General features: G+C 39.8%; 1 protein-coding gene across 2 annotated transcripts in view; it reads left to right on the top strand.

Moving 5' to 3' along the window:
- The window catches only part of MYO16 (myosin XVI), a 592,718-nt gene that overhangs the window by 233,255 nt on the left and 331,740 nt on the right, over positions 1-27,723 (top strand). For both annotated transcript variants that reach the window (XM_050946813.1, XM_050946805.1), the window contains exons 6-7: positions 15,486-15,610; positions 24,096-24,221. In XM_050946813.1, coding sequence (XP_050802770.1) covers positions 15,486-15,610; positions 24,096-24,221 — 251 coding nt within the window. The remainder of the gene's footprint in view (positions 1-15,485; positions 15,611-24,095; positions 24,222-27,723) is intronic.

Here is a 27,723-nt window from a genome sequence, read left to right as displayed (position 1 = left end):
GGTTGTTGTAGGAAAAAAAATAAACACTGATATATCTGGTTCTGACTGCAACTCAGTGAAATTCTGGCCCCTCTGAAATCAAAACTCCTGTTGATTTCAATAGGGCTAGGACTTTTCCCAATGCAGCTGAGCCGCTGTATGCTGCTGGTAGAGATGCTCTAAGCCAGTGGTGGGCAGCCTGCAGCCCATCAGTGTAATCCACTGCTCCCATTGGCCAGGACGGCAAATCATGACCACAGGAAGCTGCAAACATAAACAAACTGTCTGCTCTAAGCAACTTAATTACTCCAGCTCCCTCAAGCAGTGATAGCTGTGTCAGCGAGAGAAGCTCTCTTGGTGACACTGCTATCCACACTGGCGCTCAGGTTGGTGTAACTTACATCACTCAGGGGGATGGCTTATTCACACTCCTAGCGACATAACTTATACCAACTTGAGCTGTAATGTGTACATAGACCCAGTCTGTGATATAATCATTCCCAAGGTGCACTCATTCTGCAGTTAGAAATCTCTTATTTTTAATTGGCATCTCAAACTATTTAAACAGTCCACTGGCTTTATCAAAATGACAACTGAAAAAAGGAAACATTAAAGAAAGGATATGTGGTAATCTGGGAAGCATGAGTTATGCTCAATCACCAGGAATGAAAGGGATGCCAGGTTTTGCTCTTTCTGTGAAACGACAAAAGCTGTGTGAAAAGAGTGCATGATTCCAACTCTCTCACCCCCTGAAATGCTCTGAGCAAAAGGCTATTTTTGGAGTGACACTATTCAGGCCTGGAAGAAGTTGAGAAAAAAGTATCTTCTTTAATAAAAAGCTTAACTACATGAACAGGGGAGTTGGAGTGTTTCCTAAACTAGAGAGACCAGTTAGGATGGCTTTCAGAGAATCTCCATAGCATCTTATTGAGTGATGACAACATATAAAGCAATAAAACATGATAACGTTATATATCAAAACAGTTTCAGTGGCTGAACATACTTTGAGGACAGGGCTGTTACCTGTCAATTGTTGAAGAGATGATTAGCCATTTTGTGGGATTCATAGACACCATACTACAACCCAGGTTCCTGAAACTGCAAATTTTATTAAATAAAAAATAAAATAAAATTGAGCAGTATAATCACAGAGCATTTTCATCTTTTGCACATTTATCCTAAACTTGTATGTTAAGGCCTGGTTGACGCAACAGGATTCATGCTATCCATTTTGTGTTTTCAAAATAATTCATAGCAGGCCAAGTTGGTGCTCAGCTTTCATTCAGTAAAGCAAAACTCAGGTTTTAGACCTATGTCAAAATCCTTTACCAAGATGCATTTTTCCAATAGCCTGTGCCCAGTCACTTGTTAATCAGACTTCTGCAGTTAATTACATACATAAATTAATCTCTCTGCTGTTTTTCTGATTAGTGCCATACATTCTCATGAAAGTCTGGTCTTTGAACCTACAGTAAGTTCACGCAACCTTCAATTTTTTGTGATTTTGTGAACAACATCATATAGCCTCTCCCCTGCACCACCACTACTAGAAGCCTTGCACTATTCTGCATTCTATCGATGAATTCCTAAGATGTTCTCTTGATATTTTCCATTGAATCATGCCATCTGACTTTAGCATTAAAAGAAACTGGCAGTGGAATGTAGAAAATATTCTAATAACTGCCTCTAATTACATAGAAACAAAATCAAGAGTTTTACATATAATTAAAGGCTCAGTTATAAATTAAACTGAATGCTACTGTCTTCCCAATCTGATGATTCAATGTAGTATTGGAACAATTAACTTTGCAGGTATAGAAAACAATGATAATTAGAGATCTTTTAAGTTATAGTAAGCTACATTTTGTGTATTTTTATTTTTAGATCTTATTACTGTGGTATCTAAATTCTTCTCAGTTCATAGCTAATCTTTAATCAGAAACATAATCCATTAAAATGTTTTCTAAATACTTTATATTGGAAAAGCAGAGTTATTCAGTCCTACTTATTGGACCTCTACTGTGGACTATAATTAAAATGGCAGTCCCATAATGAGAGAGAAGGCCATCAATGGAGATACTAAAACAGTGGTGTTTACTTGCCATTGTCACAGAGTTTAAAGTCAAATTATCTATTCTGAGCTATATGTCTTAGGCCACTAAACACCTCGGGAGACTCAACTCTTATGTGGCACAGAGAGAGAATAAGGTGCACCAATACATGAGGCCCCTGCAATGGCAGGGAATTGTTTGCATGAGATATACCCAGATGATCCTAGGAAGTGAGCTGTGCCCCATGCTGCAGAAGGGAAGGTGAAACCCCCCCAAAGTCTCTGCCAATCTGACTTGTGGAAAAATTCCTTCCCAACTGGTTGAATAGGGATTTGTAAAGAGTGTTGCCATACTTTACACACACACATACACACACACGCACACACACGCACACACAGAGTAAATATTCTTTAGCTACAATATCTATGGTACATTTCATGAGGTTTTTAATTTTTATATTCAAGGTATTTCTAGAAGTCCCTGAAAAAAAAAATTCTGAGATGGAGGGAAAAGCTGAGCAAAAAGACTGAAGTATCTGAGATCTGACAGAGAAGTTTCTCCTGAATCTTTTGACACAAACTCCCTTCTCCATTGTTCATTTTAACAACAAGATTTCATATGGGGAAGGCCTGAAGTACTAAATAACATCCATCGTATTATATGCATATTCACCTTCCTTTTTACCTTTTAATATTCCCTGATTTGCTGAAGATACCATAATTTAAATACATTTTCTCCTCTGAGTCCTGTATCACTAATCTTTGTTCTTTATTTTGTTATTTTGATCTTGTGCTAGTCTATTAACTGCCTTCTGAGTATAAAATTGAAGGATTGAGCTTCTTTCTCTATTATTCTACATAACGTTTCTCTAGGTTGCCATATTTTTCTCTTTCTAGGTGATGTCCATCATTTTCATTTTACCATATTTGATGTGTTAGGTTGTTTTACTCTGCTTAGAATTTCTGATGTTAGAAAAAACTCTCTCCAATGGACTCTGTAGATTTTCTGTAGGCATTTATTTTGGAATGAATTTATTGTCTTATCAATTTTTGTTGTAGATTTCTATGACTCTGCTGTATTAAGGAGGACAGACATGGTGCCTGTGTTAAAAGTTTGTATTTTTGTGACAGTACCAATCACACTACTTTTCCAAATATTTTCAAGGTTATGAAAGTTGTTGGCTGCTTTTGATATTCATTGCCTAACATCTGGCATTGTGTCACTAACATTGCATATCTCACTCCCTAGACAGGTAAAATGATTTACTACTTCTAATGTTTCTTTGGCCATTCTAATGATAATTTTTGGGACATTGAAAGTCATATATTTTGTTTTTCCCTTGTCAATGAGCAAACCAGCTTGTTTTGCTGTATGGGCCAAAAGCTCAGTCTTTTCTTCCATTAAGCAATGTGTTGTATTAACCAGGACAATGTAATCCTATTGTGCTTTATCATTTGTCCATAAAATTCCTTGGTTTTCTTCTATGGTTACTTTCTTCATGGCATCATCAATGACCAATGCAAATTACAGTGGGGACATAATACACTCCTGCCTTTCTCCAGTGGTCACTGCAAACCAATGACTAATGCTGTCACCTTCTCTAATTGCACATTTGTCATTATCTCATAGATGCTTGATAACTCTAACAGCTTTTGCTAGTAGTCCATAGTATGCCCCAATTTTCCCAAGACTGTCTCTATGTATGCTTCAAAAGCATTCTGGGAATCTATAACATTTATCACAAGAAGTGCTTGTCACTCCGCACTGTGTTCTATATGTCTGAACAACAATTTGGTCTTCATATGGCTTAACTGGTCTAAAAACTGCTTGTTCCTTCCTTGAAGTTCTGTTTGTTTCTTGATGATATTGCATACGATTTTCCCAGGCTCCGAGAGTAACGTGATCTCTCCCCACTTATAGCAGTTAGTAAGTAACTGTTCCTTATCAATTTTACTATAAGGCTGCTCTTTCACTGGGTTGGGTACTTTTCTTCATTTCAAATTCTATCCAAAAACACAAGGGAAGTCTGGAGACCATTTCATCACTTGTTTTAAGCATCTCTGCAATAATGTTATCCTCTTTATCTGCTTTGCCATTTTTGAGTTGACTGATGGCTTTTCTAACTTCTTCCATTATAATAACGCTCAAATCAATATCAAGCTCTATTGGCAGGTCTTCATCATGTATACCTAGTAGTTTGCTTGGTCTTGGTCTGTTTAAAACAGCCTGAAAGTGCTCTGCCCATCTTTTCCTTTGGTTCTTCTCTACTAAGAGTCCTTCCATTTGCACTTTAATAGGGCTCCAGTATTGGTAAAGTTTCCTTTTAACTGTTTGATTCAAGTTGTAAGGTCAAATCTTTGGTTAGCATCTTCAGCATCTTGATATTTTCTATCACCACATGCCCTTTTATCTCTTCCAGCACTTCTTTTTACCTCTCTTGTCAAAAGCTTCTATCTTCTTACCACTTGCTATTCTCTTCACATGTGTTAGCACTGATAAGTTTTGCTTTACACATCTCTTTTCCACCGCTACTTTAGTAATCCATTTCTCCCTTTTATATTTCGTTGTTATTTGAATGGTCTTTGTACTTTCTAGATACCATTTTCTGATGTTTTCCCACAAAGTATCAGTGTCTTGGTTTTCTTTTGTTCATGCCAGGAGAACCACTGATCCTGTTCCTGCTGAAAAGGACGTTTTGTGTTTGGGTCTTCAAATTGTGCACTGTTGATGTGTGGTCTTCTTTCAACTTTTTCTTCCTCTTTAACTTGATCTTTAGTTTAGCAATACCATGATTATGTCATTGCCCACACCTGTTCCTGTGTACCCATGTACATCTGCCAACAAGCTGTAAAGCTTTCTTGAAATACAGAAGTGATCTAGCTGGTTCTTTGTAGTACCATTTGGAGGAGTTCCATGTCATATTATGAATTTCTTTATTAGGAAATATTGTTCCATCTATCAGTAGGTTATTCCCACCTATTATTATTTACCCTTTTGCCGCACTTGCACATAATGTTATCTAAACTATCATTGTTACTTTCAACTTTTGCATTACAATCACCCACATTCACTAGGATATCATGTTTTGGGACCTTACTTAACACATCATATCGTAAAAAGCATCATTTTCATCATCTAGTTTTTTGTTGGTTGGTACATAGCATTCTGTAACTGTTAGTTTGAAGAATCTAGTGTGAAAGCAAGATCTAATAATTCATTGACTGATTTTCACTCAGTCAGTGCCTGTTGTGCTTTATTCAACAGCATTGCTACATTCACCATCTTCATGTCTATCATCCACATTCCTGGAGAAGACGATGATCTTATTTGTTTCTCTAAAGTAGTTTGTTCAGCTCTCTCCATCTACACTCATCAATTCCAAGGACATCAAGATGGTATCTATTCATTTCTTTAATTAGCTGAGCAGGTTTAGTTGCTTTGTACATTTTTTCACGTTCCAAATCCAATTTTCATAACTGATCTGGCCTTGAACAACGGACTTTTCAGGATATTATCCACTAATGCACAGCTATATAACAATGCAGCTGTTATTAAAACAAGTTGGAATTAAATGGCTAAACCTCTAGTAACTGTTTTGAAAATGTAGGCATACATTCTGGGGGATATTGCCCATTTTTGTGGATTTTCAGACACAAATTACAGTGCTGGCATTTATTTGAAATGTTCTGCATTTCATGCACTTATTCTGTTTTCCTGTGTAGAAATCACAGTGAAATTCAGCTTAATTATAGTTTATTATAGTGGCATTGTAATGCCTAATGAAATTAATCACTGCTTGAAGAAAGGAAAAGTCTCTACTTGCCTAAGGGCATCCTCTAGGTACCCTAAATGTTCTTTATGTTTGGGGAGAGGTGCTTCCAGTTTACTTTAGGCTTCATTTAAGGCACAGCCCTGAATTGAGAGGAGAAGTGGTACTCCAGTGCCCAGTGGGAGCTTTGGGAAGCATCGTGCTTTAAGTGGGCACAGTGCCTCCTAGAGCATAGGGAGAATGTTGACTTTGTGCCCTCCTTGAGAAAGTTCAGTATCTGCTCTCTTCTAAGTCTGGCAACCATCATTGGTTAGAGTATAGTCACAGGCAGGGCCATGATCTTCCCACTCTGTTCAACTATTTGGGCAAGCTTGCACTCTAGAGTCCTTCATTCAGTGAGGTGCTTGTGTTCAGACAAGTTTGGAAACTGCCACTGTGCCTTGTCCCCACAAAGAAATTCAGTGGAATGACCTCCTTGTGTTCTTGTTCATTCCTGGCATGCCCCCCACAGTTGCCAACTTTCACGTGGTAAATAAGCACCCGACCTTCACAATAAGCCAAAAATCAAGCTTATCGCATTTCAAAACAAGGTCAAAAGAAGCCAACCCTTAAGAACCCCAACACTCTATGTGACTAGATCCCCCGGTGTGCAATCTGGGACTGTGGTGAGCCTGCTGTGCACCTCTGACTCTCTCCCCCCTTGCCTCTGCTTGCCCCCGCCCCCTTGCCCCTGCTTACCGGGAGCTGATAAAAGAAAAAAAAAGAAAAAAAATGGCAACAAGCTATAACAAGCAACAAGCCAAACAAGCAACAAGTTACAAGCCAAAAACTAGCCAACAAGCAACTCACAAGCCAATTAAGCCAAAAACAAGCCCAATTTCTGCATTTTTTCCACAGGTTTGGCATGTCTGATGCCCATCCAGGTGGAAGTTGCCCCTGTAATATATCAACAGTGCTACATTTGTTCTGCCTCATTATATATTTTGTACAGTGCATCTTAAACTTCTATCTCCTTTCACAATACTGGGAGGAAAATTGTGGCACTTTAGGAAATTGACAAAGGAGGAATGGGAGAAAAATAAGAAGGGAGACGGAGAGGATCATGAGTGGTGACGGAAAATCCAGGCACAATGTCATCAATCACTAGTAGTCATTAAAATATATAGCAATTATGGTAAGAATGAATGCAGTCTAACACATCTTTAAATTTTCATCCTGTTTATATAATGTTGTTGCCTTGTTACAGTCATCTCTGCTGATCCTTTCCCTCTGCTTCTCTTTTCATTCACAATCTGTGCATAGCGCACATCAGTTCCCCTCCGTTTCATCTGTATCAGCTGCAGTTGTTCTTTGCACATACTGAAATAACTTGATTTCTCTGCTTGTCTTCTCGTTAGAAGTCTTTTAGTTTTAGTTTTATCTTGGTAATGTGCATCAGTGGCACTGGGAATGTGGTGCATACAAGGGCATCCCTGAGATTTACAGGGCTCTAGGTGTGTGGGCCTGAGGCAGACTCCTGCAAGCAGCATAGAAGATTTCAGTGTTAAGGAAGGTTTAGTAGCTAGGGAGGCTTTAGGATGGCTTTGTCACCTATGAGGGGGATTGAGCATGTCATTCATCAGTGGGGGCTTCATGAGGGTTTTGGTGGGGTGGGATGCTGCACTGATTTCCCAGCCCATGAAATACAATAGGCAGGCAACCTTCAGTTAGATGTATGCCCTCCTTCTCAGGAACACCTTTATGAGAACTTATGAAGAGTCTAAACAGTAAGAAATACCCAAACAGCAACTACAACAGCAGTTTTCACATACAGACCTGTGAGCAGGGCTCCAGCTCACACTCAGATGTTTCACCCTTGCTGTCTCCTAGGCAGCCATTTATACTTCCCCTGCTCCCTCTAGCAGTTCAGGTTAAATTGGTTGAAGCATTAACTCTTTAGGGTCTGGGCTTGGGAGTGCTGTTGTACCCTGTCACAAATGGCTTGAAGCACTAGTCACTGCCAGGGTGGTGCGGGTTGGTTGCCAAGTCAATCTTTCGGGATTGAGGCACAGGGTGAATGACAGACTAAGTCTGTGAGGTGCTCAACGTGTTCTGCACTGCAATACTGACAGAACAGATCTGAAAGTATGGGGTCCTGGGCAGCCACACACACAGGAAAACTCCTGCCATACACAGTACTATCCTTTCACTCCAGAGCAGGTTTGAGGTGTTGTCAGGGTTCCCTCTTCACTCTGAACTTTAGGGTACAGATATGGGGACCTGCATGAAGACCCCCTAAGCTTATTTTTTACCAGTTTAGGTTAAAAACTTCAAGGCACAATTTCCCCCTTATACCTTGGATTAAGTAACGCTGCCACCACCAAGTGATTTAAGCAAACATTTAGGGAAGGCCACCTGGAGCCCTTCCTTCCCCAAATATCCCCCCAAACCCCTACACTGCCTTTCCTGGAAAGGCTTGAGAATAATATCCTCACCAATTGGTACAGGTGAGGACAGACTCAAACCCTTGTATCTTAAAACAATGAAAAATCAATCAGGTTCTTAAAAGAAGAATTTTAATTAAAGAAAAGGTAAAAGAATTACCTCTATAAAATCAGGATGGTAAGTACTTTACAGAATAACAAAAGACTCAAGAACACAGAGAATCTCCCCTCTAGGCAAAACCTTAAAGTTACAAAACCAGGCATAAACCTCTCTCTGACACAAAGGAAAACACAATCCAAAATAAAAGTAAACTAACGCATTTCCTTGCTAAATACGTACTAACTCTATAGGAGTTGAATTGCTTGCTTCCTTGATCTGTCTCTGGCAAGCACACAGAACAGACTGACCAAAAAGCCTTCGCCCTGCAGCCCCCAGATTTGAAAGTATCTTGTCCCCTTATTGGTGCTTTTGGTCAAGTGTCAGGTAGGTTACCTGAGCTTCTTAACCCTTTACAGGTAAGAGGATTTTGTGCCTCTGGCCAGGAGGGACCCCATAGCACTGTATACAGAAAGGTGGTCACCCTTACCTTTATATTCATGACAGGTGTCTTGGTTAGGAAGTGTGTGAAAGCTTTCACTGTGACAGTATGGCTCATTTTGTTTTATAAAAAGAGGACTTCAGCCTTTGGGAATGCCAATATATCCCCTTTCTTGAGCAAAATCTTCATTTAGAATGAAGTCTATGTTTGATTTTAAAACAAAGCTTTGGTGTTTCAGTGGCGCATTAAAAATATCTGGTTTAAAGTTGACAGATAAAATAAATTTCAAAGGGATGTTATTATTACTGACATTTCACATACAGGTTCCTTCTATTTACTTAGGCACAATGTTTTCCTGTAAAATTGGTGACAGTAAATTTCTGATACGGGTGACCTTTATGTGTTTTTTTTGTATTATTGTATGGAGATGTACTTATCTCATAGAAGTGGAAGGGACTTTGAAAGGTTACTGAGTCTGGTCCCCTGCCTTCACAGCAGGACCAAGTACTGTCCTTGACAGATTTTTGCCCCAGATCCCTAAATGGCCCCCTCAAGGGTTGAATTCCCCACCCTGGGTTTAGCAGGCCAATGCTCAAACCACTAAGCTATCTCTCCCCCCTTAGACTTTCTGTTAAATGGAATTAAATATTAATACTTGGGAAGTGTTGCATTTCTTACTTCATTTCATGGTATTTAGTTGCCTTGTCAATGAGATGACTCAGCTATAAATGGGTGAAACTGGAACTGAGTAGCAAATTATTATGCAACTTGCTGGTTCCATCTTTGACACATGACAGACAGACACATTTGCTGTGTAATTCGTTGCTGAAAATAGGAGAATTCTTTTTATATTTCTGTGTCTTGGGTTTGAGCCTTTAGGAGAATTGTGCATCCAAAATGCATCATCATCATCATCATATAATCTTAGAAAACAAAGCACTAGTTTGTTAAAACTGGCACCACAAATTTGAACTCTGTCTTGTGTATCTGAAAACAAACTTGTATCTTTCTGCATGAGAATGTATATACAATCAAGCTGCTATAACAAAAAAGGAAAAAAGCATTTGTTATTCGTATAATTGTTTTAGCTACCTCTAGACTACTGTTGCTTTATACCTTTCCACACAGTACATGTGCAAGATAAATGTTTTAGTCTCATTATGTAAGTTTTTCCTACTTTTAACAGAACTTCCTATTCAATTAATTAGCTAAAAGAAATTGTTTGAGTATATTGGCCCTTGGCTAATATTAGATATTTAATGTACCTAACAAGTCTTATATTATAATACATATGTCTTGTACTTTGAATGTTACGGTGGTGGTGTTTAAAGTCCTGCCTGAACTCTGGAAATAAAGGCCTTTAAAGGTCACAATGTAAAAAGTAAAGAGCTAAATTCTGATGTGAGAGTTACTTCATTTAAGTAATTTAACTCCACTGACACCAACTCTAAATAAGGTCCAGTTTTTGCAAAAAGTAGAGTATAATCTGTCAAAATTTATGCAAGCAAACTGGAGTGTTAATTAGTTTACAGCTGCATTCTTCTTGGAACAGAGAGGATAGAACTGTTGGGTTTTTTTGTTTTTTTTTTTCTGATTTGAAACAGCAGGTAGAATCCTAAAGAAAGAAGCTGATGGTTAGTATAGAAGTTTGAATTGAAGACACAGTGTGACATCAGACAGAAAAAATGAAGCCATGAATAAGCATTAAGGCTTCTTTAAAACTAGCAGTGAACAAAGCAGGATAAGTAATATGAACAGGGAAATGTAAGTTGAGAAGTGAAGAAGGCAAAGGAGAAAAGACAGGTGAACCATGAGGTTTAGAAAATGCTCATCTGAAAGGACAATGGAACACAATGAAAAAGGTCAAAAAATAAAACCTCTAAAATTATTCATGAAACCTGGAAATGTCTGCTCTGAAAACCCTGGAAGACTTCTATGGGAAAGATACCACCACACAAAAGCTCCAATTATGAACATTTTTCAGACAAATATATTGATTACTAAATCTTGTTTTATTCAAAATCATTGTTTTCAAACAAAAAATTCATGCTGGCCAATATGTTCTAATACTGAAATGTGTCTCATTGGAAAGCCCTCTTCCTGCAATTCAAATAAGGAGAAAAAGTAATCAGTATATTATCTCAAGTGTTTTCCTGAAAAGAAATTGTTGGAGTTGAGCAATTCAGATGCTGATAATAATACTGCTCTAGCATCTTTCTTCCAAGGCTCTTGAAGAGCTTTTTATTAAAAAAGTGAATCCTAACAATACTCCCATGAGACACATTAGAAGTGAATAAAACATCACTGTGTTAGCACTACAGCTCATTGAACTATCAGCTGTAAGTAGAGTCTCTAATTTAGATTATTTTTTCTGTGTGGATCGTTTACAAACTGATCCATGTTGCTCATCATGTACTTGTTATCCACAAAAATTTTGGCTGAAAAGTTTTCAACCTGGGGGTTGTTCTCAAACTCTTCACTTTGATTATTCTTTATGGGGTTTGATTGATTACCTAAGTCACATGGTATTGTTTCTGCTCTTTGATTAGATGAAAAATTTCTCAGACAAGATGATAACATTGATTGATTAGTGAATAATGAATACAAGCTATACAAAGGAATCCACATGTGCAGTGTATATGTAAGATCTAGTATTTAAATTAAGAACAGCCGTTCCTCAAATATTTATGTGAACAAAAACCCATTTGTGAAGAGCAAATAATAAGGGGTATTGTAAGCCAAACCACAATGCAGAACTCAGCCACACATATCCTATTATAGGCATGTGGGGAAATTAAAATAATCTTCCTTGCCCATTACTCTGATTACATCAACCCATCTTTGCACCTCTCCAGTTTCTTACAGAAACATCTATGTACCTCTTCTAAAATGGTTTATAAGGCCACTCTCTTCCCCTTCTACAAGTCTCCCCTCAAGACTTGCCTCTGTTGGATTCTGATGCAAATAAATTATGACTTCAGGGACAGATGGAGATAGCTGGCACTTAGTATATAATAATAAAAATAGCAGGTGTGTGTGTATATAAAATATAATACAAACAGAAAACTATATTAAAAGAATCTTAAGGTTGCAAAAAATCAAGCACTCCAAAGTTAGAAAATTCCAGAATTAAAATTGTCCACAGGTTACAAAGTTATGCAGTGGAATTCTGTAGCTTTTCATACAATATTGCCACACATCATTTACTAGGACAACAATGTTCAGCAGATTATGAGTTTTCAAATGATACCTCAGAAGGCATACATGGTACAAAATTTATCATTGTTTTATAAAAGGGATGAGCATAGAAGTACATACAGTCTGTCACAGAGTCTTTTAGAATATATATAGTTGGTGAGTGTATTTTCCTGCTTCCTCCCTCTGCCAGAGTACTGTTAAAATTGCAGCCACAAGATGCTTCCAAGGACCCTTTTGAAACATACAAGATTATTCAAAGCATGCCCTGTAAGGTATAAGGATAAGGTATTACATTATTAGTATGGGGAGTGAGCATGCTAATGCCTGTGGTGAGTCTCCCAGTATGCCAAGTGTGAACTAGGTTTTTCCAAAGGCTGAGGAGACTTAGCTAACCTGAGTACTTGTAAAGACAAAAAACCTGACTTTTCACCAACCCTAACTTTAGTCCTTACTAAACATTATATAAGGCAAGACATTGAGGCATTATAGTAACTAAACATTAATGTCTTAATATTTTTGTCTTGGGGCCAGGAGCATTGATGGTATTGGAGTGGTGGATATATATATGTATTTGTTTATCTATTGCTACATTTCTTATATTGGTATTGCTACTTTTATTGGGGCTTGAGAGGCACATAACCATTAACAACCTTCTGAAATAGACTTATCATAATTGTTTGCAGGTGTAACAGAAGAGGAAACAAATGACATTCAAATTTCAGTAGTAAATATTTCAATCCTATTAGATGTGAAAATTTTTCACAATTACTCTCTGCACTACAGAGCAGTTGCAATAAAAAAGCATCGTCACTGTCACTCATGTTTTACCCCTCATCTCTAACATTTTTCAGTCTGCGTATCTATATGGGTGTTGAACTACAAGGAAAGACATCTGAAGTGAATGCCATGAGGTGATGTGAGTGGTGGTCTGGACTTTATTTAGGCCCCACAAAAGTTTGGCTATTTAAGCTTCAGTGCTTATTAAAGAGTCAAGTCTTTGGGATAAGAAGGTGGTTTGGGTGGTGAACAACAATCTGTCACTATTGTTAAAAGACAAGATGGAGAAAGGTGAAAGCAAGAGGGAAGAAGAAGTGGAATTGACAGTACATAGGATATGATTGTACCTGCACATTGTATTGAGGTCTTTTAATCTGTGATTGTGAAATGCAAATCTGTACGTAGAGGAAACCCCCCTGTTCTGACAGAAAGAATGCATAGATTCTGTATTGACTACTGTATGAAATTAAAAGTGCATTCTTGACTACAACTGTCAGTCAATAGGAAGTAAACACATATTGCTCTTCATTGGCACAATATCACCATTAAGGAACCAAATTCCTCTGACCTTACTCATGCAAAAATAGTCTCATTGACTGCCATAGGACTACTTGCAATAAGATTGGTATGATTTGTCTCTAGGTGTTAAACTGTATGTCAGACATCACTTAACCGATTTATCCCATTCTTTTCAGTCAGTGAGATGCTGCAGCAGCCAAAATACAGTACCACAAACAACACTGTTACATTCTACGTGTGAAAATTCATTCTTCATTTTTAGAATTAAAAGGAGTGCATGCATAAACCATTTCTTAACTATCAATAACTCTGATTATGAAGATAACTACATCTTAGCAAATAATATCAAATTTTGTACAGGAAAACATGGCAGTTATGCTGACATCCTTCATATCAAGCTTGAGGCCAATGTGAATTAAAATAGCAGCAGCATAAAACTCTATAAAAATGGATATATGAAAAGAATATGGTTAAAGATTCTTAGTTGGAGCAGTGTTTCCAAATGCTAATAAAATAATAGTACATGTGCCGAGTTCCACAGTTACAATTGCTCATATCTTTGTGTCAACTCTTTCTTGACTTTCATGAGTAGTCCAGGGCCCCCATCCATAAGCAGCTATCCATGAGGGCAAGTTTGAGGCCCAGTTGAGTTCAATGGGGCTATTTAAGTGAGTAAGGAAAGAAGGGTAGGCAATTTATTTTTGTACTTTTCATAAACATTGAAAAACAAAACAGAAGCTAACGTCTTCATTAAAATGTCTATATATAGTTAGAGAGAGAGAGGAAAAAAAAACCAGGATCAATTTACTTTCATTGTGAAAAATAAACCAGAGGTTAAAATAAAGGCTCCTGTGTGATGTTTAATTCTAGATTTATTTTTTTTAACTGGGAGTTATGTTGATGTAGGATTACAGGATTTGCCCACATATGAGATTTATTTTCCCAGTACAGCAGTTTAATTTCCTTCAGTTTAGTTTTATATTTCTTTTTAACAGTACTGTCCTGCAGTGGCTGTGAGGAGAGAAAGATGTATAAATGTATGAATTAGTGAATGTGGCTTTTAATATTATACTCCTAGCACTCCACACCTGATTTGGAACTATTTGAATATCGGCATGCAAATAAAACTTAGAACATGAGACAGCCTGTGGATCAGGATGGTAGGAAGAAATAATGGGCCTGATTCACCCCAGCCTTGCATGTAGTATAGCCATTTACACCCTTGAAAATTGGGTTAAAACGTTACCTTGTCAGAAGAGTAACATTTTATGCTCATTTCATATTTTATTTTTGTAGGTATAAATGACCATACAAGGTGCAGAGCTGTGGAGAATCAGACCTGGTATCTTGATTGAATATTGTATTATCAAAATGTAACTAATTGCCAATTTCATCACTGAACAGATTTTTTGTACCTTGTCATGGATTCACCTGAACCAGTGGAGTGTCTCATAAAGCTAGCTCCCTTTCATTTTACATCAAGCAAACTGATACCCATTTTGAGATGGCCGTCTGGGCTTGAAGTTCTGCAATATGAACAAAACAGTATTTCGCTGACTGTCAAAAGGGGTAGTCAGTGTTAGACCCTGATGAGACAGGGTTAAGATGGGGAAGATCCTCCCTTCTCCCAGTTTCTCCAGAACTGCCCCCTGGAGGAAGGCAGCAGACAGCCATTTTTACCTTGCATGCTGGGCCTGATTGGCTTTTGCCCACTCCTGACCCTCCAAGCCACTGGGGGACCAATTTTCATTGGTTCAGCTAGCAACTGATCCTGGATGATATTTTAAAGCATCTCTTATAGGTCTAAACCCACTGTTCTTTTCCCCCCATTTTTGAGCGGGGTGCGCCAAAATGGCAGGGTCTTGTCACACACTTCTTTCACCACCCTAGTTTTGCCCTTTTCCTACTGAAAGCTCTTCAGGGCAGAGATCAGGCCTAATTCTCCTCTCATTTGCACCAATTTTACACCTTACCAACTTCATGGTCATTAGTGGCATTATTCCTGATGTACACTGATGTGAAGACTCAGGCCCATGCACTTAAATAATCTTCTCGGACATTATACAACTGAGGCATTTGTAAGTGAACATTTAGACCTGCCCTTCATCCTGTTCATTCAGTGCCTATCAATCAATAGACCAAAACAAAATAAGCATTTGCAGGTGAAGGTCTGAGTAAAATGGAAGATTTTAGCCTTTTTTCTTTAAATGTTTTATTTTCTTCTGCACAGGTGTGGATCTGAACTCACTGCGCCAGATGAAGATTCAGAGACCTATGACAATGCTTGCAGATGTTAAGCAACTTATATTGGCTGGAGGGAATGTGAACCAGAAGAACGATAAAGGGGTTGCACTGGTAAGCTGTTGATTCAGCTCTGAATCCTGTGAACGTGCATTTGCTTCACTTTTCTTTCATGGGTAGTCCCAAAGAAATGCATAAATATTTGCAAGTTGAGGTCTAAGGCTTTGGGCTTCAGTGGGGCTCTGTGCAGGTAGAAGGGTCTGCCTATAAAGAGACAATTGCAGGATGGGGGATGATGGCCCCACTTGTGTGTCTGTGCAGATCCATGGAAATCAGTGTGCCTACACTCTACATAAAGTAGGATCTAGTTACTGGTTTGTACAATATTTGGCATTTTAAAGTAGGGTATTATTACATCTATTTCATAACGACATGTTTCTTACTCAGTCATAGTTTTGAAAACTTCATGTACACTGTAGATATGCATCTATATGAGCCCTTGGACATTTGAGTGATGGGAACAGATTTTCAAGCCATGATTATATGACATCCTGCATAACACAGGCCCTAGAATTTCACCCAGTGATTAACTTCTGGTTGACCCATAACTTCTGGCTGAGCTAAAGCCCCATATACTGGACTCAGCCGACTAGCAACACCCCTCCAAGCACGAACCTTGGAGTGGAGTCTCTGCCACCGAAGCCTAAAGACTCCTTGCACAGGGCTCCCCATGAGAGAAGAGGGCACTCTCATGGATGCAAGGACAGACCCCCAGAGAGGATTGTCCATAAAAAAATGCATTTCCTCCCCAAGCTGGTCCATGTCGGTCGAGATGTCATGTATGGATCCAACAGAACTGGCACCAAAGACCTTCAGGCTCAAGGGCAAGGTATAAGACAGTGTCAGCGGGACCAAAATGTAACAATAGGCTCTTGCTGATCCCATCTTCCAGTGCAGGTTAGGAAGCATCAAAATACAACCGACTGTGATGGATGAGCTGAATCCTTCTGGTGCTCCCACGGGAACTCCTCAGACTCTGGGCAGCACTGAGACTTTTGTAACACCAGAGGACATATTTCTCCCCTATCTGCTGTCCCCACTCCTTTTGGACCCTTCACTTTTGAGAGATATCTTTACCCCTCTGGAGGAACCATTCTTAATGTCCCAGGAGCAGCTTTTCTCACTGGGTGGAACACCCTGGACTGACGGTACCACTGCTACTGACTGAACCATCCTCGTAAGTGAAGGAACTGGAGGAGATAGTATCTCCAAGAAGGCCCAGGAGTCCTGATAGACAGTCAAGAGGCTATGCTTATCTTCCCTCTGGATATGAACCCTCCGTAGAGAGGTGGTACAGATTCTCTTCTTCTGGCCCTACTGGAGTCCTTGGCCCCAAGGGCCCTTCCAGGCCATGTGCATGGATCCCTTTCAGGAGCCATTCCTCTCCTCCCCCCCTCATCATCTGGTTCTATTGGTGTACAAAGAAGAAGAAGAGCCAGAGCTGGTACTGCCAGTTCCAATGGGGGCTTCTTTGTCTTCTCTAGATAATGTAGTTAGCCTGTCGCTGATGATTTACAGATCCTGCTGGAAGAGGTTCAGAACCCCCAATTCTTCGACATTTTACAGCCACAAGGACTGACCAAAATAGCCCTTCCAATTAACGAGGCTATCTTGGAACTGGCCAGAAGAGTTTGGCACACACTAGCATCATGTCAAGTATCAGAGGGGTAGCCATGTTAGTCTGGATCTGTAAAAGCAGCAAAGAATCCTGTGGCACCTTATAGACTAACAGACCTTTTGGAGCATGAGCTTTCTGGGTGAATACCCACTTCGTCAGATGCATGTATTCACCCAAGCTCATACTCCAAAACGTCTGCTAGTCTATAAGGTGCCACAGGATTCTTTGCTGCTTTTACTAGCATCAGTGTCCCTACACCAAAGCGGCATTATTTTGTTCCTCCTAAAGGAGCTGACTTCATTTTTTCCCCCACCCCGGCCCTAACTCTCTAGTGATATGCAGCCATGAAAAGAAGTTGGTTGCACTACCAGAAATCCACCCCTACAGAAAAGGGCCAAAAGAGACTGGGCTTTCTTGAGAGGAAGGTATTCTCTTCCTCATGTCTGCAATTTTGCATACATAGTTACCAATCTCTAATAGCTAAATATAATTTTACCTACAGCAGCCTTGCAGACTTCAAAGATAAACTTCCCATGAAAGCCTTAGCCCAATTCCAGTCTTTTATAGACAAGGAAAGATTGGTGGTGAAGGTAGCTCTTTAGGACTCCACAGATACGGCATCTAGAAGTTTGGCCACAGGATTCATCATATGAAGGGACTCCTGACTCCAATTGTCATGCTTTCCTAGAGAAGTTCAAAACACCATTTAAGACCTTCCTTTCAATGTGTCCAATCTCCTTAAGAAGAAGACAGACGAGTCTCTTTGCTCTCTAAAGGACTCATGAGCCACACTGTGATCCATAGGGATTTGCATTCCAGCCCCCAGGAGGAGACACCAGAGACAGTCCTCTAGGTTACAGGCATCCCCTTCACATGCTCCATGTTACCAGCATCCATCCAAGCCTCCACGTAAATAGCAAAGGACTAACAAGTCCCCTTTCCCAGCTCCTTGCACTGCCACATATTCTGCCTACTCACAGCTGCAGGCCCAGGGCCAATTTTGAGATAAAGGTTGAGACAGAGGCACCACCACAGATGCTACCTACTCCTTCCCCTGTCATCTTTGGAGGCCATCTTACTCTCTTTGCCCACACCTCAACAAGATCACCATGGACAGTTGGATTCTGGAGATTATGCATCAGTGATACTCTGTAGAGTTTCTTTCCTATCCTCCTCACAAGCCCCCTCACTGATCACCCTCTGGAAACCACTCTCATCAACTAATTCAACAAGAGGAGGAATCCCTCTTTCACCAAAGAGTGCTAGAATACATCCTGCCTGAATACCAAAGGAGAGAGTTCTATTCCCCATAGTTCCTAATCCCCCCAAAAAGACAGAGGGTGGAGACCCATCCTGGACCTTTGGCAACTCAACATCTGTATTTGAAAGCTGAAATTTAGGATGATTATGCTAGCATCTATAACGGTCTTCCTGCAGGAAGGAATGTGGCTCACAGTTCTCGACATGGCGAGCACATATTTTCACATAGATATTCACCCATATCACAGGAAACTCCTCCACTTCGTGGTTGGTCAAGAGCACTACCAGTTTTCTGTTCTCCTCTTTGGACTGGCTATGGCACCCAAGATATTAATTAAAGTGTTTACCCTGGTAGCTGCTCAAATATGACACAAGGGATATATGGTGTTCCTATAGCTGGACAATTGTCTCCTTGTAGGCTGGTCTTGTCAAGAAGTCATGTTAGAAATAAAGTTTCTTTGGCACCTTCTTACCACCTTAGGGGGTTGCATAAACGAAGAAAAGTCTGTTTTGTACTCCTGAAAGACAATAAATTTTATAGGGGTGATACTGGACTTAGTGTCCATGGGAGCATTTCTCCCCACAGACAAGTTTTATGCAATGAGCAACTTGATGTCACACATTACATGCAGACCACAAACTATGATACACAGGTGTCTTTCTCTACCAGGCCACATGGCTACATGCAGCTACAGGACACCATTCGTCAGACTCCACTTGAGATGTCTGCAAGCTTGGCTCCACTTGATCTACCAACCAAGCAGAGATCACATCAACTCCAGTGTCACTGTTCCTACTGGAGTTCTCATCTTCCTTGTATGGTGATCCAACCCACACAAGGTCATGATGGGAACTCCCTTCAACCCTCCCATACCGAAGGCCACTATTTTGACAGACACCTCCCTTACAGGGTGGGGAGCTCACTGGTCACCTTCCCCCTTCTGGGGGTATTACAGCTCACTCCACGTGAGCACAAGTGGCCTCCATGGCATCCTTATAGGATGTTCCGCTACAAGACATCTGCAGAGTGGCAACTTGGAGTTCTGTCCACACCTTCACATTACACTACTCTCTCACTCAAGCTGCAGGCTAAAGGAGTGGCCGTACTACAAGCATCTCTGCTACCAGCTTCCTTGCACCCTCCCACACTCTGAACACTGCCAGCTAATCACCCACTTGTGGAATATGCATGGGGACCAGCACTCAAATTAGAAATGGAAGTTACATCCTGGAACTGGAGGTCCTTGAAGATGTGTGGTCCCCATCTGTATTCCACTACCCACCCTTCTTCCCCTTTGTTCTGGATCCTGTAGGATTGCAGTAAGAAGGGGAAATGGAGAGGTGTTGACCCACATCACCTATTATACTCCCTGTCAGGAGCACAAGAGAAGCTACTGTACACATGTGGGTCAACAGACACTACTTTGAAGAACTTCTGGGTTTGCGCGCACGGCATGCATGCATACCCATGTGTAGAATACAGATAGGTACCACACATCTTGAAGTACCTCCAGTTACAGTAACTAACCTCTATTTTATTATGAAGAATATGTACTATAAAAAGAGAAGGTTTAGAGAATCCATCTTTTAGTTTATTGCACAAACTGGAATCTGACTGGCTCTTGAAACATGGCAAAAGGGGATTGTGACAGTGTTTGACTCACCACCACGGCACCTCCTGCTGGCTGTCCTGGGAATTAGCTCAGGGTTGTCAGTGCACTCTCCTCAGGTGTTTTTTCACCTGTCATCACTCCTGTCTCTGCATCTCTCCATCGCTCCCCAGACCACGTTGTTCTCTTACAGACACAGCCCTCTGGCTGTGCACCACTCCATTCTTTCCCCCTTTCTGGGGGGATCAACAATCCTCAGTCTAATCACTTGCCTCAGTGGCAATCTAGAGTTGTAGTTCTAGCCACTCATCTCAGTGGCAGACTGCAGCCCATGCATTGGCCACTTCCCTCAATGGCCACTGGGGGTAAGGGTGGTGGCAGGGAGAAGCCCAGGCCTGCCGGCTACTCCAGGCCCTAACCCAAGGACCCTGTAGCCAGCAGCCATGTGCGGCCCCTCCTCCAACTCTACCATCTCCTTCCCAGGCCACTTCCTCAGAACTTCTCTTCTGCTTTTGTATCAGGGCCTCAGTTTGGTAGCCATCAGCCTGGAGCTTTCTTCTGTTCTGTTGACCCTGCCCAGCACTGCTCTGTATATGGTGCTCCAGCCCTCTAAGCAGCCAGTCCTCCTCCAACAAACTCCAGGGAGTGACTGCTTCTGCTTTGCTCAGCAGCCCTTTCTTATACGGGCCAGCCTGGCCCTGATTGGCTCTTCCAACAAACCTTTCCCTAATTGGCTGGCACTACAAGCCTTTTCCTTATTGGCTGCCTCCCACACAGCCTCCCCAGGGTGGCTTTAACCTTTTACATCCCAGTGCACGCAGCTGCCCCATCACAGGGATATTTGTGTTTGAATGTTGTTTATTTGGACTTTGATTTCTGAACTGCATTTGTTGTCTGACAGCAAATAGATACAGAGTGGACTATTTTTTCTTTTGTTGGGGATTTATGTTATGCAAAGCCTTTGTTTTGTGATCTGGGAGATAAAATATCCAAAAGGCATGTTTCAGCAACAGACTGTGTTAGACTGATTTCCTCCCCGTTCATTAATATGGAGTCAGCCAGTCTGTTTCAAAAGATTCTGGCAATGGGCTTTTTGCTGTACCTGATAAACCTATCTATACAGAGACAATTGCAAAGATCCCATTTCTGGCTCACAAAAGGAAGCCTGTTTCATGGTGATATGATCCAGAATCTCTGTATTTCATGACTGAGACGTAAATGGTTTGAAATGCAAGGGAAAACTAAAAAGCTTTTACAAGATGTGAATTAATAAGATTGCAGCAAGTCTTTTTTTTTTTTTGTAATGCTGTTGTTTCCCACACTCTCATTTTTTTCTGTGTATAAGCAACTGAATACATTTTATGTTCACTGAATGGTTTTCGTGCCTGGAGTTGTAATGTCAGTCATAGTTAGAAGCTGGGCACAAATAAATTCCCTCTTCCATAACAGTTAGGTGTACCAAGGAGATAAACCTATCATCAGGATGACAGTCTGCATCTAAACCATAGTTTAGTCTGCATCTAAACCAAAGTTATATCACTCATGGGATGCTGCTATACTAGGCTGCTCTGATAAATATCAGAGCAGCCTAGTATAACAGCATCCCATGAGTGATATAACTTTCTTTTAAATATTCAGTCCACACTTCTCAGCAGCAATGTGAAAACTGCAAGTCTGGAAAAAGGCACTATGAGTGCCAGGCAAACCGCAGTACATTAGGAAATAATGTGTAGTTCTGCACATTCATTATCCAAATATTTTACTTCCTGATTTGGCACATCTCTGGCAGCCTGCGTTGGTAGGGCTCCCAAGGAGTAACTCAAGCCACCTGTATATACATATGTATGAATATAAAGATGTGTGTGCATGTACTTAGAGAAAAAGCTTGTGGGTTGGCAAAATGAAAAATCTTTGTTTAAAATGTTTTAGTCAAAAAGTGTTGGTTTTCCCTAGTGAAGTTTTAAGCCAATTCAAAGTGACAGTTTTCATTCCTAATTGACATTTTGACATACAGTATAGTTTTGTTTTGTTTTGTTTTGTTTTGTTTTGTTTTGTTTTGTTTTAAGCAAAACGTCAAAACCACATTTTAAGTCAAAACAAAATTTAATTTTTGTTTTCTCATTTCCCCTGGGGAAATCAAAACTTTTCACTGAAATTGGCATTTTCCCACCAAAAAGCCCTCCGTTTTGACAAAACTGTGTTTTTTGATGGGAGACCTTTCCGCAGAAAAGCTCTGATATAGCTCTATATCTATGATGGTCTCGATGGAAACTATCTATATAAATTATAGACATAGCTGAAGAAGAAATAAGTGGGAAAGAGAGCATCCAGTCCCAGCCCTGCTAAGGGTTGGCCACTCTGTGCATCTACCCTGGGCCCACTCATCTCTTGCACAGGGTAACTGCAGGAGCCTTTTTGCCAGTAGGCAGCCATTACAATCCTGAGTGCAGCCCTCTTCCCTACCTGCCACATTTAATGTTGCTTCAGGCAGAAATAACTCAGGAAAAGATATCAGTTGAATTTCTATTGCCTTGGTAGAGGACAAGGTCACATACAGCGGTTTTTCCCCTTCTCTCCTTAGTCCAGTTTGCCCAGAATCTTTTTGAATCCTGGTTCCATGGAGGTCTGGCAGAAGTGATTCCTTGTGGCTGTGGAAAGGACAGTTATTTTGTACTGTTCCTTTCCCACATCTCCAGGATAAAGCCCCCCGGTTTCTCTGACATTTGCTTATGGAATCAGAGGTGCATGCTTGGACCCATAGAAAATATCAGCTTGAGAACAAATACCACTGATTGGTAATCTGGACAATTTCCTAACCTGAATCATTTGGGATATTTGAAGTATATCCCTAATGATAATACATGTTCTTATTCTCCATGCATAAAAACTGAATTTCCAGGAGGAATCCCTAATGGCAGATTATCCATGATACAGTATCTTCTATTGCACTTTTGTCTATTCATCCATTTAGTTTCTAGTATTTTCATTATCCTACAGCCTCTTTCATGTTGGTTAGCTTTTGTGTGTCTGTATATACTTGTCTGATTTTATATCGTATTTGTTTTAATTACTGTTCTCCATCTGTAATGAAAATAATGTACAGAACACACGCAGGAGCCAGGCATTGAAACAAAAAATTGTACAGTTTAACTTCTGGTTTCCAAAATTAACCTTTAGCAAGTAAGGCTATTTTCTGAGCTTCATCTTTCCCCTTCTGCCCCATTCTTTAACACCTCATCCCATACTCTCTTTGCTGCTCAAGATGACAGTGGTTTCACTAGCATCTCAATCGCTCAGCTCAGTTATAATTTTTATTCTTTAATATATCATGGAACTGGCTAGTCAAGAGTCCCAGTTCTAATCTTTTAAATATTGAAACATGCAGGGAGGTGAGACCAGAAAAAGAAAAAAAATCACAGTGGAGTAAAATCATAGAGGCTTTGTTCTGTGACTATGATTTCCCCAGCATAACCTCTGCAAAGCTAATGAGCTTAGCATCATTGCGTGTTAATAAATTAAATTGGGAGCAGTAAAGTACCATCATCTCCCAACTGAGATTTTAAAACTGGGACAAAAGTAAATTAGGCCATGAACCAAGCTCTGTTGGAAGGTATGAATTTGCCTGGGCTCATAGAACCTGTGCAGGTGCCTAGGATTGAGGGCAAAGGTAGGAAACATGAAGTGAACAGAAAAGGAAGGATGAAAATGATAAATTATAAGAGCAGAGTCTAGGTCAGACTAGATCATTAATGCAACACTTGATGCTGATTGGCTGGAATTGTCCTTTGTTCTGATATTTCCTGCTTTAATTTCTAACCACTGAAAACCTCTGATCAAACTGGTTTTCTGCAATGTTTGGAATATTGTTCTCAAACACTGGTTTTGCATTCTCATTTTCATAATTTGCCCTGTTTTGAAAGAAGAGTGTTTCTTCCTCCCCACAAGTTAAACTTTTGGGCAAGTTAAAATGTCTGCTAATCTATGAAACAAGTGATCACATATGTCTTGTGAAAGTCTTTAAAATAATACCCTGCTTTTGTATTATTCACAGCTGCACATAGCCTGTGCAAATGGGTACAAGGATGTGGCATCTCTGATCCTGGATCATGGTGCTGATGTCAATGTTGTGGATAATCAGTACTGGACCCCTCTGCATTTGGCTGCAAAATATGGACAGGTAAAGTTTGATTTTTTTTCCTGCATGTCTTTTCAGTGTATGTTGTAGCCTCCTTTTTCAGTAGTGAGCATTTTTAGATGGGAATATTTTAATGTATTAAAGAAGAACATAGTTTTGGTTAGGTAAATAGAGCATAAAATAACAAAAACATATAATAATTCAGGCATCACTTGAAAATAAATATCATAAAACTATTAACCTGATACAGGCCATTTAAAGACAACTTTCTGTCCTCAGTAAAAAATAATTATATCAGCAAAAATTATATTTACATTGAATTTTTTTTGGGGGGAAGCCAAAACAAACATTTGTGCTTTATATTTTGTTGCAAACATCATACTTTGATGCCATGGACTAGAGCAGGAGTAGGCAACCTATGGCGCACATGCCGAAGGCGGCACATGAGCTGATTTTCAGTGGCACTCAGTGCCCGGGTCCTGGTCACCAGTCCGGCAGGTGTGGGGGGAGCTCTGCATTTTAATTTAATTTTAAATGAAGCTTCTTAAACATTTTAAAAACCTTATTTACTTTACATACAGCAATAGTTTAGTTATATATTATAGACTTATAGAGAGAGATGTTCTAAAGACATTAAAATGTATTACTGGCACATGAAACCTTAAATTAGAGTGAATAAATGAAGACTCGGCACAGCACTTCTGAAAGGTTGCTGACCCTTGGACTAGAGTTTAGTCTAGACAAAGCTACATAGCAAAGGAGGATCCACGGGAGGACCAGCAACACAATTGATGCATTCCAAACCTGACTTCCTCAAAAGCTTCCAAAATTGGCATTCAGTGAGCCCTCTATTTATTGAAATGCGGAAGGGTGTTCTGGTCTGGATTTAGGGCTCATGGGAAGTGTCTTGTGTCTTATAGTGTAAATCCTCCTGGTCCACTTCTATACACCTACCCCTGTTTGGATTATTCTGCTTCTGCTGGGAGCAGTCTTGGCAGTAGCTGTGTCTAGTGTGTGGGGGCTGGGGGGAAGCAGGAAGGTGCAGAGGTATAGCCAGACAGAATATGGTTTGAAATATAGCTAGAAAACCACATTTCTTTTCTATATTTTATCCCGTTTCTAATGCCCAGTTCCAACACTTTTGGTTGGAGAGAGCTATGCTCTTACATACATAATTCAGGGGTTAGACATGTTCACATTTCTAATTGTTATTTTTATAAAGTTTATTCAATAACTATAAATAAAAATCCATGTGGCCTACTGGGAGTCAGAAACTTCTTAATTCTAATCCTGGTTCTGACACTGACTCATTGTGTGACTATCAGCAAAGACATTTAGACCAAATTTTCAAAAGTGTCGACTAGAATTTGAAGCTCAACCTTTGGACACCTAAGTGTCTCTCAGTTTGGGCACTTGAAATTCTTAGATGTTTTTTAAACTTGTTTCCTCGGCTACTCCACCTGTAAAATGGAAATAATGCTATGTGCATGTGGTATGGTAATACTGCGAGGATTGATAAAGAAATATATGTACAAGAAACTGAAAAAATAAAGCACTATATAAAAGCTAAGAAAAGAAGTTATGAGTATTGTATTACTAAAAGTCAGTGGAGATAATTCAGTGCCTTAAGTATAGTTCAACCTCTATCCGGTCTCTGATAGAAGCAGAAAACTTTTTTTTTCTGTTTCAGTGATATGGATATGTCAATTATTTATATGTACTTACACCGCTAAGCTTATGAGTGATGAAATATGAAATATGAAAGGTAGACAGTTGACTCTTTAGGACATAAGACTGTTTACAATGGGTTCAATTTATTTAAAAAAAACATTCTTCTAATTTCTAGGCTAGGAAAGACTATGATGCTTATTTCATTTTAAAAAGCCCTTTCTGTTACAGTATTCTTCACATTTTGGACTAGATTTTCAGATTGCGTTTTAAGCACCTAACCAGTTCCAAAAAATTACAGAGACAGGATTATTTTTGTAAATGCAATTCAATTACTTATCACAAATATATAAAAGAGTTGATCTGACAGATTGTGCACCTACGTTAATGCCCTCACTTGCTATATAATCTATCTTCAAGTTTCCAGAAACATTCCGAGAGAGGATTTATTATACAGAATTACACATTGATTAAAGTTTTGATGCTTATTAACTTACAGTGCATGTTCTGTTTGTGTTCTCATTTTCACAATGTAAATGGCTTCTGACATCTCCTTTTCCCTCTTTGTTCAAACAAATAATATCCTTTGCGGCAAGAAGCAAATTAGTAGTCAGGTAAAACAGTGAACTTGAGACTAATTAATTCTTCAATTTAAAATATTAACCTTTACTTCTGAGCTATATTATACTTGTAACTCTGTGACCATATGTATTAGTAGTTGGATAGTTTTTTCCAATACTTAGGTTCAAAGATCACTGGGATTTATGTGCATAGGGTTGCACTATATTTGAATATTTTTGAAAGGGCAAATTCATAACCAAATTTCCTCTCTCAAAATAAGCCATTTTTCACCTGAACAAGTATTTGTTTGTAAATGGCACATGAATGAGGATTTTGTGTGGTAATTGTGATTTGTCTCGTTTGTCACTGTTGATTTGTCTCATTTTATATTGTTTTCTGTTTTCTGATGCCTTAATTTGCTTGGGCGGGGGGGAGGGGTTTTAAAGGATATTGTGCAGAAAAAACAATGAGAACACTTTCTGAAGAACGAACCCTGCAGTCCAAGTGCAGATCACCGAAAGTCATCACCTTACTGGAAATGGTGGGAATCTGCTACAGGGAGAAGGAGCTAGTTGTGGGAAACCCATATGTTTATTACAAAGCAGTGCTCTGCAGAGGCTCCCTGTAGATAAGTTGGGTGGGCATGTCCTTTTGATCTGTGTGGTGGCATACACAGCAGCATTGCACAGTGTATTGAGAGCATTGCACAGCAGCTATGATGGCTACTGCATCCCTGGGTACTCTACATTGCCTTCTAAAACCCGTAGCGGCAAATCTTGGAGACCGGGTCTATAGACTTTGGCTTGCAGGGCTCACTCCACAGTGGTAGAAACAGCTGTGTAGACATTCAGGTTCTGTCTGGAGCTTGGGCTCTGAAGGCCGAGGAAGGAGGTGGGATTCATTCAGAGACCAGCTCCACTTCCTCCCCACAGCCTAGGGTGGAGAATTCTATCCTGTATAGGCCATTGCAGCTCACGGCCCATTTGTTTGGGCTGTGTACAGTGGAGAGTGTTTAGTTCTAAACATATGCTCAAATACATCTCAGAGAAATTTAATTTATAGGCATTGGAAAGAAAAGAAATGCAAATATAATGGTTTTCCAGAATTTCGTAAACTAGGGAATAAATTATCTGACTTTAAGAACACACAATTTGCAGCTCTAGCTTTTTGCAAGGCCCCCAATCCTCTCACATATAACTCCAAAGGAATTATTATTATTTATTGTGGTAGTACCCAGGAGTCTCACCCCATTATACTAAGTACTGTACGAACATATGACAAAAAATGGTCCCTGTCCCCAGATATCTGTGAACAG

This window comes from Gopherus flavomarginatus, chromosome 1, assembly GCF_025201925.1.
Source record: "Gopherus flavomarginatus isolate rGopFla2 chromosome 1, rGopFla2.mat.asm, whole genome shotgun sequence".
NCBI classification, from domain to species: Eukaryota; Metazoa; Chordata; order Testudines; family Testudinidae; genus Gopherus; species Gopherus flavomarginatus.
This window is presented reverse-complemented; position numbering and strand designations above follow the sequence as displayed.